Below are 14,561 nucleotides of genomic sequence, written 5' to 3' on the forward strand. Positions count from 1 at the left end.
ACTCATTGTTCGCCTCGTAGGGCCGTCAAGGGAGGACCTCGAAGGGATCATAATATTGGTTTTCAGTGACGATGCTAAATTTCTTTGGGGGAAGATTTTCATGTAGTGTGTCGGGAGACAGACGCGGTCCTCTGGGTTGGTGCAGGTCACAGTGCTGGGGGAGAATTGCTTCCCGTGCCGCGTTCATCAACTATATTTGCAGGTCGTTTATATTATTGTGTGAGAGAAACGCGAGGTTGTCGTTAGTCCTGTTGTCTTCGTCACAGACACTTGTTATTTCTCTGTGAATGGAGGTGTTATGAAATCCGTTGTTAACGAGGATCTCTTTGATAACAGTAATTTTGTAATATGGAAGGACACAGGATTATCACACACACACGTCCCTGTGGCTCATTTGGGTACTCAGTTTCCACCTGTGTCCCCTTGTTCGCGTACCACGCGTGTTAAACAGTTTATCCTTATCTACCCCTGTCAATACCTCTGAGAATTTTGTAGGTTGTGATCATGTCTCCCCTCACTCTTCTGTCTTCCAGTGTCGTGAGGTGCATTTCACGCAGCCTTTTCTCATAACTCGTGTGTGTGTGTGTGTGTGTGTGTGTGTGTGTGTGTGTGTACTCACCTAGCTGTACTCAGCTAGTTGTCTTTGCGAGGGTTGAGCTCTGGCTCTTTGGTCCCGCCTCTCAACCGTCAATCAACAGGAGGTGTGTGTGTGTGTGTGTGTGTGTGTGTGTGTGTGTGTGTGTGTGTGTGTGTGTGTGTGTGTGTGTGTGTGTGTGTACGCTGTCGTGCGACCAGCATGATGTACGACAACAGGAAGGTGATTATTCGCATACAGCTGCACCAACACAGAGTGCAGGACACCCGCGAGCGTGAAAATTAATAATGTGTATAACAGGTGTGAGGGACACCTGCGGCCGCCACCTGCACCACGACATGTTGAACATTTGTAATGGCGACTGTGGTGGTGGGGGGGGGGAGGGGGACACATACTAACCTCTTACATCACTAATGGTGCTGAGTTGCCCCTCCACCGTCTTCATTAATGTGAACGCAACCTCAGTACTGAAACTACCACCACCACCCTCACTACCACCATCATCACTATCTCTAAAACTACCACCACCATCACTACCACCACCACCATCACTACCACTATTACCATCACCACTATCACTAAAACCACCACCACCATCACTACCACTATTACCATCACCACTATCACTAAAACTACCACCACCATCACTACCACCACCACCATCACTACCACTATTACCATCACCACTATCACTAAAACCACCACCACCATCACTACCACTACCATCATCACTACCACTAAAACTACCACCACCATCACTACCACCACCACCATCACTACCACTATTACCATCACCACTATCACTAAAACCACCACCACCATCACTACCACTATTACCATCACCACTATCACTAAAACCACCACCACCATCACTACCACTATTACCATCACCACTATCACTAAAACCACCACCACCATCACTACCACTATTACCATCACCACTATCACTAAAACCACCACCACCATCACTACCACTACCATCATCACTACCACTATCACCATCACCACCATCACCACTATCACTAAAACCACCACCACCATCACTACCACTACCACCATCGCAGAACATACAGCTCACAATATACTTTAATAAAACTGCCAACATGCTGTTGAAGAACTCTCTCGACACGAATCAAAATTCCCTGAAAGAAACGACTGTCATCTATGCTCTCACATATGTACTTGGAGACGGTTAACCCCATTGATCTCAATATGTAAGCTATACGAACACATCCACAAGGGCCGTGACGAGGATTCGAACCTGCGTCCGAGAGCATCCCAGACGCTGCCTTAATCGACTGAGCTACGACATGGTCAAAAAGGAGTCGACCATGTCGTAGCTCAGTCGATTAAGGCAGGGTCTGGGATGCTCTCGGACGCAGGTTCGAATCCTCGTCACGGTTGTGGATTTGTTCATTTGATGCATCACGCAATTGTGATTTCTATGTGTAAGCTAAACGACAACGTCTCCTTAAGGGGCCTGCCAATGCACAGACAACATGGCAGTATCAAAGGTCACATATTTTCTACCACACTACCAATCTACCAATTTTCTACCAATAATACCAATAGAAAGACAATAATAGATTACACGTTAGTGAAGCACTATATATATACCGAACACTCTCATCCGTGTTTCAACAATTATGTATTTAGGTATATACTATCTTCCTCAAAACCTCGGCAGAATATCCATCTCGTCTCACCTTCCTCTCTAGTCAACATGGACTGACTATAACACTTAATTGTAACTCATCCTTCTTGGTTTATTTTCGGCAGCTTCAGGTAACTTATCTATTTTCCCTCTACCTCCGAAAATGTTGACAGGTTCAATAAAATGCATCTCATTGCATCAGGCCAAATTGTAAAAGGAACTTTAGAGAGTTACGTTTTCAATTTCCTTTCCAAGTTATAAACGTAAGAAATAATGAGAATATTCGCGCTAGAATCATTGATCTCACCCTTTTGGTCATATTCCTTAACATCTTTATCAATAAGAAGAGAATGTTTGTCCAAGGTTGGAGGTCAGATGCTTGTGGCTAGACTTACTCATTTTTGCACGGTGATTGCTGAAGGGTAGATGCCCAACAAGGGCGGGTCAAGGTTGGCCAAACTGCTCCCATTAAAATCTGGAGTCTGTAAAACTGGGTTGACCCTCTAAAATTATTTCAGATTTATTTTTACCGTATCATAAAACATTACTAATGTCAGCAGAAAACAAATCTACTCATCATAGTTTTTTTGGGTTTTATTTATCAGGTTTAATTAGGCCAGGTCCACCCAGGCTCTGCTGGCTTCCCCCCCCCCTGCATATATATAATATAATAAATATATATAATATATGAGAGAGAGAGAGAGAGAGAGAGAGAGAGAGAGAGAGAGAGAGAGAGAGAGAGAGAGAGAGAGAGAGAGAGAGAGAGAGAGAGAGAGAGAATGAGAGAATGAGAGAATGTATAAAACTACATATAATATTCCCATAGTGCCCTGCTAATAGTTCTAAAATTAACCTTTTCTAAAGTGGTGTGTATTTTGTGGTGTTGCAGGAAGTGGGTGGTGGTGAGCGGGAGGAGCGTGGTGCCCGGGTCTGTGTACCGGGTGGTGGTGGAGGCTCTGGACCCCGCCCACCCCCTCACCGTCAGGGCCGCCCTCGCCCACGACGGGCGGCAGGTCGCCTTCGGCAAGGTCTTCCTCCAACCAAAGGAAATCTCCGAGATCCTCCTGAAGGTACGTCGATACGTAGTCTTGTTCCCCCCCCCCCCTTGTTTCACAATGGTGAAAACCCCCCGTCTTCATGAGATTGTGAGTTTGAGATTAGATACGAATTCTTGGATGCTCTCAGAGAGTTCTCAGTCACATCTTTTCAAGCCAGGTGGTCCAGAAACATTGTGTGAAACATATAAGAGCGAAACAAATCAGAGCTTTAATATACCAATGTGCTTTACTATACTTACTAATCTCTCTCATCTCTTTTTTTTCTTGCAATGTATCTGTTATTTTATTAATTCTGCTAGAATTTACCTACTTTAAATTATCTGTTAGATTAAGGACCTGCCCGAAACGCTGCGCGTACTAGTGGCTTTACAAGATTGTAAACACTATGCTATGTATTCTCTCTAACCCAATATACCTTCTTGTATATAAATAAATAAATAAATAAATAAATAAAAGCTGTGACGGCTTGTCAAGCCTCGCGGACTGGTCAGCTCACAAGATGAGGTCACCTTCAGTTTTATTCTAAATCTAAGAGTTCCTCTGAACCTCATATGTTTACTCACAATATTTAACAAACGATGTGCAGTAGTTGAGTTTTTTGTTTCACTTAAAAAACCCTCTAAATAAAAATAAAGATTCTTTATTTCTATTTAGATTTAAACTTGCAATATTTATTTATTGACTAAATATATATAAAACCAACACGGGCTGGGTAAGTTTTAAGAATAAAACCCGGAGGTTTTTACCTCCCCCTCCCCCCCCCCCCCGCACCCCCCCTGGTGCTGGAGGCTTGTCATGGTTCAGCCGGGTCACTGTGGCCTTCTCTGCAATATTTATTCATATTTGCTAAAACATTTATCATTATAAATATGCAATGTACATTACATATTATTAAACATTAAATATATATGTATTGCACCGAGTAACACAACTGCCAGTGGATAGCCTCGTAGCAGCTTATAAAACCAATTATCAAATTAGCCAAAACACAAGTGATTTAATTATAACAATATTGACATTGCTAATGAAGACACATTACCATATTGTACAAATAAAACGGCATTACCCGCGCCTTTGAATGATGTTAATTGACTCGATCGAACTACGGCAGGAAATGAAGGCATTCATTCAAACGAATGTAAACAAGGGTTTTGGCGAGTCAGTTCTAGTGGCATATGTCGAGGGGAGGAAGGGAGGGACTGATGTTGCAGTATTGCAAACCCTGCAGATTGACACTGGTGGCCTAGGAGTGTCCCAACACTGTTGCGTTGGCTGATATTACGTCCTTTCCCCGACGACCAAATTTGCGGAAGTTGAGTGAAGAATTCCAGGCTGATTAGCACCTCTTTTTCCCCCCTCACCTGTTGCTGCTGTGTATGTTCTGTATAGTTCATCCCGTGGCTCGACGGGCTATACGTCAAGCCTACCGTCTCAATTCAGGAGGATTGACGCCTTGACGATATTACTGGACTTATACTATCCACTTATAAGTGGATGGTACACCCACTCTGGGGAGATAGTACTAAGGAGACAGTAAGGTACCCACTTATAGAACTGGCGCGACAATGAGGTACCCACTTATAGAACTGGCGCGACAGTGAGGTACCCACTTATATAACTGGCGCGACATTGAGGTACCCACTTATAGAACTGGCGCGACAGTGAGGTACCCACTTATAGTACTGGAGCGGCAGTGAGGTACCCACCTATAGTACTGGCGCGACATTGAAGTACCCACCTATAGAACTGGCGCGACAGTGAGGTACCCACTTATAGAACTGGTGCGACAGTGAGGTACCCACCTATAGTGGTGGTAACACTGCAGAATTACCGTCCTTCAGTCCGCTACAATGGACATGCAAATACGCAGCTTCGCCTCTATGCTCCCATGTCTCACTGTGTTGACGTCACACTAATATATACTAACCAGCAAACCAACAAAGGCGCGTAAATTTGAATTTTAGATAAAGGTGACAATTAGGTGGATTATGCACGCAGGGTGTTTATCCAAGTCGTCTGCTAAGTGTGGCGTTCGTGGAAGCTCTCAACAACCTCATGCAGGGTCCGAACCACGTTCGAGGTTCTCAGTAACCTTGTGTCTATAAGAAAATATCCGTCTGTCCGAGACTGAAGACCACAGACGCTTAGGGGTAGCCTCATCCAACTTTTCTGACACAATTTGGTGATAGGGGACTGTCATAAGTAGCTCGGAGAGGGTTCCATTGGCTCTCCCGCACCCTATAATGTGATCGGCTCGTATTGAGCCGATCACATTATTATAATTGAAAAACAAGATTAGCAAAATTGCAGAGACCTTAAAATAGGACAGGAAATACATTCAAAAGACACAAAATAAATCCAAAGCGATCTCGATAAACTTTTGAAATGGGCGATTCATTGGCACATGCAGGTTGATGCTGACATAATGCAGGGTTCTGTACTAAGGTGATGCTAATTGTGTTATGCAGTTATCGGCTGAATAGTGCTGAAGTGGCGAAATCTGAAGCCATGATTAGCCGGAATATCTAGTATGATTCTGGTGTGTTGCAGGTGCTTAACTCTCATGTGTTGCAGATACCTGAATCTGGTGTGTTAGCAGGTGCCTGACTTTGGTGTGTTGCAGGTACCTGACTCAGGAGGGACGGGGGAGTGGCAGCTGCAGGTAGAGGGGCGGGAAGGCGTAACTTCACTCTTCAAGCGCGTCGCCAGCCTCAACTTCCAGGCCAAGTTCCTCACCATCCTCATCCAGCCCTCACGACCCGTCTACAACGCCGGCCAGACCGGTGAGTCCTATATGTACTTCCATGTGGTATATATGTGCGCTATTATGTATGTATACACCGTCCGCAAAACAAACTTTCCACTCGGTAATCGACATATTGGAAATCGTCATTTCAGTGTTATTTTTTTAATGAATAGAATCTACATGAATTCTTTTCGCGCCGTTAAAGGGGAGAACAGAAGGATTCAAGTCTCCCCGTACACAAAACGGTTTGCCAACGGGTTTTAAAACCTTACCTAACATAACGAAACAAATCAAAACCAAACCAATCTAACCCAAGCGAGGCTTAGGCTATAGATCTAGCTATATATATATATATATATATATATATATATATATATATATATATATATATATATATATATATATATATATATATATATATATATATATATATATGTCGTACCTAGTAGCCAGAACGCACTTCTCAGCCTACTATGCAAGGTCCGATTTGCCTAATGAACCAAGTTTTCCTGAATTAATATATTTTCTCTAATTTTTTTCTTATGAAATGATAAAGCCACCCATTTCATTATGTATGAGGTCAATTTTTTTTTATTGGAGTTAAAATTAATGTAGATATATGACCGAACCTAACCAACCCTACCTAACCTAACTTAATAGGTTAGGTAGCCGACAAAGTTAGGTTAGGTTAGGTTAGGTAGTCGAAAAAACATTATTTCATGAAAACTTGGCTTATTAAGCAAATCGGGCCTTGCATAGTAGGCTGAGAAGTACGTTCTGGCTACTAGGTACGACATATATATATATATATATATATATATATATATATATATATATATATATATATATATATATATATATATATTATATATTTTATTTTTAGCCTATTTCATGAAAATGAAATAGGCTAAACCTATTGAAAAAAGGTTTAGAGACAATCAAATTCTAAAAAAATATCTCAAAATATTATCATAATATAGTAAATATCAATCGATACGATTTATAAAAAGAACTGGGTAAAAAAATGGTTTGGAAATTGGGCTGTTGATTTATGGAACTAATTTCTGGACAATTTAATCGTGGTTGGTATTGGATAGGTCTAGTTAGACGCTGCCGTTTTCTATATTATTTTGTTGTTAAGTAATCTAAAACTCACACTACCGATTGTATTTTAAGTCTATGATGCGTCATGGGTACTGTGTGACGCAAGTATCATGGGTACTGTGTGACGCAAGTATTATGAGTACTGTGTGACGCAAGTATCATACAGTAAGAGTTTACATAGTAAATAATATGATTTACTAATATTTACTTATTATTATTTAAATTTGTTCTGTGGTCTGTGTCTCATATTCTGATATTCATTTGTCAAACAAATGACTTAAATACAAAATTATTAAAAAAAAACTTAATCTAATGCAATTGTAGAGACCCATAACTTTGAAGAAGAAAATAGAAAGCATTCAGAGAAGACCTTGTGGATTCTCACTGAACACTTTAATATTTTCTTCTCCTACCACCCTAATTATTTTTTTTAGACAAGTTTATATGTGTAAAACTTAATCTTTCAAATACATTTGACAGGCAACACATACAAGTATATCTTTCTCTTAGAGTAAAGAACTTGGTATGTGGGTGTATACTTGGGGTGGGGGTGGGGGGTGGGGGGAATTTTGCGCTAAATTTCGATAGTACTATATTATATATTACTTGCTTTTCATCCCATTTAACATGTGGTGATAAGCACTATGAGATCTATCTGAAGGCTACTTTGCTTTCATTTACGCATATCCAGTGTGCACGTTAATTTGTATGACGTCAACGATGAGTTTGTGTAAACACTGAAATACGTTTTTATCGTCCATGATAATGTATTCATACTCATGTTCTTCGGTTCCTTCAACAATGCCCCCTTGTTCGTCTTGAATAGACCATGAGGTGTGAGTGATAGTAAAGAGGGGCTTTAACTCTTAAAATAACACTCATGCCTCTAATAAGAATTTATTCTTAAAGCTATAAATTCCCGACAACTAACAGTAAACAATCACTCCACAACGTCTACAGTACACAGGCTACACGAAAAAATAATCGGCCAGTGTTATCTGGTTTCCTCCGAGGCTATGGGTCCCCCTTCTTCCAGGTATATATATATATATATATATATATATATATATATATATATATATATATATATATATATATATATATATATATATATATATAATATTAATAATATGCATATGAACCCAGGAGAGCCACTCATAAACAATACAAAAATGTGAACAAAACCTGAAAGGTAAACATGTTATGAAAAAAAACTAAGTATAAATGAGACATGTGCTGAGCAGGAGAGTACAAGTGAGACATGTTGATGATGTTTAATAATGTCATTTCTGGCCCACAGTGAGGTTCCGAGCCGTCTTCTTAACCAGGGACCTGAAGCCTTATGACGATCCCGTCGATGTCTTCCTCCTGGTGAGTGTTCCACAGTTACTTCTGTGTGTATGTATGTGTATATTTGTGCACGTGTGTGTGTGTGTGTGTGTGTGTGTGTGTGTGTGTGTGTGTGTGTGTGTGTGTGTGTGTGTGTGTGTGTGTGTGCATCTGTTGACATCTGTTTGTGCGTATGACCGCATTTTTGCATGTGTGTGGTGGTTGTGTTTTTTAAGTGTGTGCACTAGCTTGTATGAAGCCAACAAGTGCACATTTTCAATCTTATAGCATTTATACCCATGTTTGTACAGCTGTGACAATCGAAGCAAGCTCCCTACTCACGCACACACACACGAGGTAGGGATGGCCAAGCTTTTGCGTATACACACACACACACACACAGACTCTAGAGGAGTATGTGCACATATACACACACTCGTACACAGTAGTAATTAATAACAAAATTCTCCCAAAAAAGTAGTAGAGTGAAAGGCTCACCTGCTCTAAGGATTCACAGTAACTCCTATTATTGTATACCTGCTTCACGACAACATTTCTACCAGAAACAAAATAATAAACGTATTGAGGGGGGGGGGGGGAATAAGGAAATATTGAAGTGTTATTCACTATTAAAAATAAATATGGCAGATGTGAGCCTCTATAATGCACAACAAAGGTAATTTAGGTATAACCCAATTTAGGTATTGTCTAACCTACCCGAAACTGCGGGTTAGTGGCTTTGCAAGAATGTAAAAATACCAATATTATATGCTCTCACAAACCCATTGTACCTCCATGTAAATAAATAAATAAATAAATACACAAATAAATAAATACATACGTAAATAAATAAATACGTAAATAACTGACAATATACTGATAAACCAGCCAGACACCACCACAGCCTCGGCCACATGGGAGGGTTGGGGGAACACACTCGTCAGCACTTCCAATTTGCACAGCAATATCCCCTTCATGGTCTAATCCTAACTGCTCTAGAACACACGAGATGTACACCAGTTGTAAAGCAAGGAAATGTGAGATACTCGGCCACTTAGCTCTAAGGTACGAACAAATATTTCTGTTATACCATCTGCGTGTTCGCCATGCTCAATCGACCGTCGGACGCCGCCTCTTTCTCCAACTTTGTATAATTTAATCCCCACAGAATTGTTAAATATTATGTTCTACTCACTACTACTACTACTTAAATATTATGTTCTACTCACTACTACTACTACTTAAATATTATGTTCTACTATTATTATATGCTTCAATTATTCGCTTAATAATTAATCTTTGAGACTGGACGGCAATAATATATTTGTTACATTTACATTCTGTTCCTTGATGTGTTTCCAAAATGGCCGCCACCTCCGATATTTAAAATGACAGCCTCGTCATTACAACAACAGTTACAGCCCCGCTCCTGTGCCAGGTAAGACCACTACAGGTTCATCATAGCCCGTGCTACCTGGAACTTTTTATTCCCAGTAGCTGATTCTTAAACAACGTCATCACAATTCATAATATTTTTTGTTAGTTAAGTATTCATATTTCAGATGATGCTCGAGATTTTCCAAAATTTGTTTTTACATATTTTTCACTCTGGCCGCTTCCCGAAACATCACGAGACATACTTGGTTAGAAGTCAGTACAGAGAGGAATGCTGAGCAGATATTATGACTTCATTCATTTCACAACCCGACGCTCTTTTTGTAGGCTTCAGGACGCGTAGGGTCCTGAAGCTACTATGTACAGGACTAAATTATATTCCGAAAATCGTGAAGCGGCTCAATGGGATTGCAACTCTCCACACACACGCGCACTACCGATGGCCTCAATATCTTATCATAAACATTACGTTATTGGCATTTAATTGTGTGGTAAATGTACATTATCTTTGGTTTGGTTTGTATGTGAGAGGCGAGTATAGATGTATCAGGTTAAAAATAATGGGCGATTTGATCTGACCCATATGTGTCCGTGTGATAAATTAACTTACGTCAAAGCACAAAAATACATAATGGGTGTAAAAGTTCAGGAATAGTCCACAGTATTACCAAACCCATTGTCAACTTCCTTGGACGTTTAGCCTCGCCCGCTTTTCTCTTATCTCTTCAAAAACATGGGCTAGTTTCTGAACAAAGTAAATATTTGTGTAAGTTCTACATTTTTTAGTCTCACAGTGACAATATGTTCCACGTGGGGTTGACGAACGTAATTATAAACGACCTTGGGTACCTTGGCTGGTGCCTTGTGTAATTCTTAGTACCTTGTGAATCTAAGTGATATTCAGAATTGTTATATATACATTTACTTGTGTATAATTTTTTTGTTCATCTGCAATTTATAATTTCTTTAATTTTATAACACTAAGTAATTTTTTTTTAACAAGTTCAGGTATACACAGCAATGTGCTGATTCCTTTCTCTATATTCAGGCAACACTCTCTCGCCTACAAACCGCACTAGTCAGTTTTTCTCTAAGTAGTAAGGGTGACGGATCTCTCATCACCCTTACACAGAAGGTAGTATTAACCTGCTCAATTCTTTCACATAATGTTGAGAGTTTCAGTTCCTCCCTCATGCTAGGGAGACTAACAAGGTAGCAGGGCATGGCAGTCCACTAGTAACCTAATGAACATCATGTAGAACATTCTGGCATATTTGGCATTAATACCAATGTGCTTTCCAGCAAGCGTTTTAAGAGGACTTAGCCTGTCTTTTAAGATTAAGATGTAGTTCACTTACAATGTCACTATTAATAGTCACACCGAAGTATTTGTATTGCCTGCAGTTGTCAATGCGCTGGTCATTGACTTTAAAAACAGGAGGATTATGTATTTTTTGGGGGGCATAAGGTCCTTAATTTTACCTGTAGAGACAATAAGCCCACATTTAATACATTTATTTGCTAGTGTATCAAGAAGTCTGCAGCCGGTTGTCACTGTTTGCAATGAAATCGCCATTGAGTAAAAATGACAACTTTATCTAACTCGTATGATTAAAATAATAATTTTGGAATTATTTGTTTCTTAAATAGTATACAGTATTATTGTCTATTAAGGCTTCTTGGTGAGGTCAATAATGCATACAAATATTATTTTACACACTCCTGGAATTTCCGTGTAACGAACAAATGACGTAGGTTAGTTCTTATTTGGTAGCGCTAAACCCACTCAAATATTAACATCTCTGTTGTGTTGACCCTTCCTGTAGTGTACCTAAGCTAAATAACCTCGCAGCTCTTGCAGCACTTGCGAGTCAGTTATTTGCGTCATAGTTACCACTTAATTAACTGATAATTATTTACGAAAAAAAATAAAAAATATATATATAGTTATTTGTGCTTGATGATGTCAGCAACAACTTCATGATTTGCTTAAGACAAGAATAGATTCAAGTACAGGAGAGTCATTGTGCATCAGACAAACAACCAGTCTACTGATTATTTTTTTTTCTTATTAAGCTTAGGTACACAGAACAATGTGTTGCCACCCTAGTCTATATGAAAGATTACACAGTGTAGATCAAATAACTAGCTATACTTGGTTGGGGCTGTCAACATCCTCCCGCAAACCTCACAATCTTTGCTGACAACCCTCTCTCTCTCTCCCTCCAGGACCCGCGTGGCAGGGCGATGCGTCGTTGGCCATCATACCAGACAAGTCACGGTAAGTCCATGTCGCTTCCCTCTTACCCTGCCCCGACACTGTACTCTGGCCCGACACTGCAACGCTCTATTCAAAGTACCCCAACACTATGTTAAACCTCTACATCCTGTCTCCCTCATCCCTACACCCTTCTTCGTCCATTTGCCTTCTACTGCCTCAACACCCTACCTCTCCCTACGTCATGCCATGGGGGGCTTACCTAGCTGCCTGTGTTGGTGGTCCGTGCACCAGACCTGCCTACACAGACTAAGTGCTCCACCGCGTGTAAGGGACTCTACTCCGGACCAGCCGTCCACGAAGACCATGACACACCTGATAACATCTCGTAGCTCACAGGTAGAGCTACGTAGCTCTACACCATAGAGCCCAGTAGGCTCAGGAATCTGTACACCAGTTGATTAACAGTTGAGAGGCGGGACCAAAGAGCTAGAGCTCAACCACTGCAAGGACAACTAGGTGAATACAACGTGGTCCATCACAGACCAAGTGACCAAGGAGACTCCTTCTCCAGGGACCTGACACTTCAAGTCCTCCTCCCCCCACTGCCCAATCCTTGGACCACACTGCTCTGAGACCTTCCTTAGGCTACTAAATACTCAGGTCTGCACAGGATAACCGCAAATTTGACTATAGACAGATCCAAAATCATTCTTGTAGGCTATGAACAGTGTTGGCCTTAAATATGCACGAGTCTCCAAACCTACAGAGTCAACGGAGCCTATATCATACCGGGTGTGTCCTTAATGTACATATATATCCACAGAATTCAGCATTAACATTCACACGAATTTCATAATAAATGTCTTCTGTGCTTAGTACAAGTTTACACTTCAAGTCATGTACCATACGTAGCTGCTGCCTCGCAAAATTTACGGGCTCACCATAGCCCGTGTTACTTGGAACTTCTTGTTCCAGGTAGCGAATCTTTAACAACAACAACCCAACACACACACGTCTGAAAGTAGAGGAAGTGAGGACGTTTCGGTCCGTCCTCGACCATTATCAAGTAGTGTTAAGATGATGATGTTTTAGATTCAGCTCCTCGGATCAAAACGTTACGACTGAAATAGAAAACGGAACAGAACGTCACTTTTGTGAGTCGATTTCATTTCAAATTACGTCCAAATTTAGCCATATCGCGCATACGAGCCAAAAGTGACGTTATTTTTAAGAGGACGGGTTGCTCCACGACCTCTACAGAGACGATCTGACCTCTAAGACGAAACCTCAGATTGAGCCCCACCATTTGAAGACGTTCATGCGACTTGAGCTTGAGGCTTTCGTTGAGTTTCTTCTTCTTCCTGAAGTAATAATCTGGCTGTATCACCACGAGTCACTGTATCCCATTATATTGCACTCGGGGTCCAATGCTCACTAATATCAGCAGTAATTCACTTGTTAGCATCGGCAATTTCTTTCATCATTATCCTTCATCACTGCATAATCATATGCACTGTACCTCTGAAATCACTGTTAATGTGTCATTTCACTTATTTAAATCAGTAGTTGTGATGAACTCAGTACATTAGTGTCACTGTAAATTCTTCACTTCCCTACCACGACTTTACATCATAGCACAACTACTCTTGGGCATTACGGCATAACCGAGCCTCGTCTCAGAAGTTGTAACCTAATATAATATACGTGATACTTCCCTGTTAACATCTGCATAGCTAGAGTAAGGCGCCCTAGACAGGTTTAACTAGCCAGCGAGCAAGCTATGTAACTACTTTAAGTAGCCTTTGGTAGAGTAATGATACGAAGATGACCTCTGTCTCTCTCTGTCTCTCTCTGTCTCTCTCTGTCTCTCTCTGTCTCTCTCTGTCTCTCTCTGTCTCTCTCTCTCTCTCTCTCTCTCTCTCTCTCTCTCTCTCTCTCTCTCTGCAGGAGTGATCAACCTCAAGTTCGAGCTGCCCGCCTACCCTCTGGTGGGGACGTGGAGGATCAGGGTGCGGGCCAGGAGCCAGGTGGAGGACAAGGACATCCAAGTGGAGCACTACTTCAGACCAAGGTTCGAGGTAGGTCTTCGTCCACTTGTCTCCACCGCTTTTCCCCTTCGTTCACTTGTCTTCATTTTCCTCGGTGTTCAGTATGATAACCAGAATGAGGCGGCAGATTGGTAAAACAGTGTTGTGGTGATAACATCAAGTAGTAGTAGTAGTAAGTCGGAGCAGTGATATCATCAGCTGCAGTGACATCAACAGCAGTAGTGACATCAACAGTGATTGTAAGGACTTATTTATTATGTTGTATTTTGCTCTGCGAAACAGAAATCCTGTTTTCTATGGGGTTTCGAACTAGGGTCTGAAATTTACGACACTGTCAGTCTAGCCAGTGGATCAGGATGTGCACAGTAAGGCAGAGGTGTCAGAGGTGCCACACACACAGGTGATCCGCTG

General features: G+C 41.1%; 1 protein-coding gene across 1 annotated transcript in view; it reads left to right on the forward strand.

Annotated features, from left to right (window-relative positions):
* LOC123760499 (CD109 antigen) overlaps positions 1 to 14,561 on the forward strand; it is a 74,473-nt gene that overhangs the window by 12,329 nt on the left and 47,583 nt on the right. The window contains exons 3-7 of the mRNA XM_045746188.2: positions 3,139 to 3,319; positions 5,931 to 6,090; positions 8,458 to 8,528; positions 12,111 to 12,162; positions 14,050 to 14,180. Coding sequence (XP_045602144.2) covers positions 3,139 to 3,319; positions 5,931 to 6,090; positions 8,458 to 8,528; positions 12,111 to 12,162; positions 14,050 to 14,180 — 595 coding nt within the window. The remainder of the gene's footprint in view (positions 1 to 3,138; positions 3,320 to 5,930; positions 6,091 to 8,457; positions 8,529 to 12,110; positions 12,163 to 14,049; positions 14,181 to 14,561) is intronic.

Source organism: Procambarus clarkii, chromosome 39 (assembly GCF_040958095.1).
Source record: "Procambarus clarkii isolate CNS0578487 chromosome 39, FALCON_Pclarkii_2.0, whole genome shotgun sequence".
In the NCBI taxonomy this organism is placed as follows: Eukaryota; Metazoa; Arthropoda; class Malacostraca; order Decapoda; family Cambaridae; genus Procambarus; species Procambarus clarkii.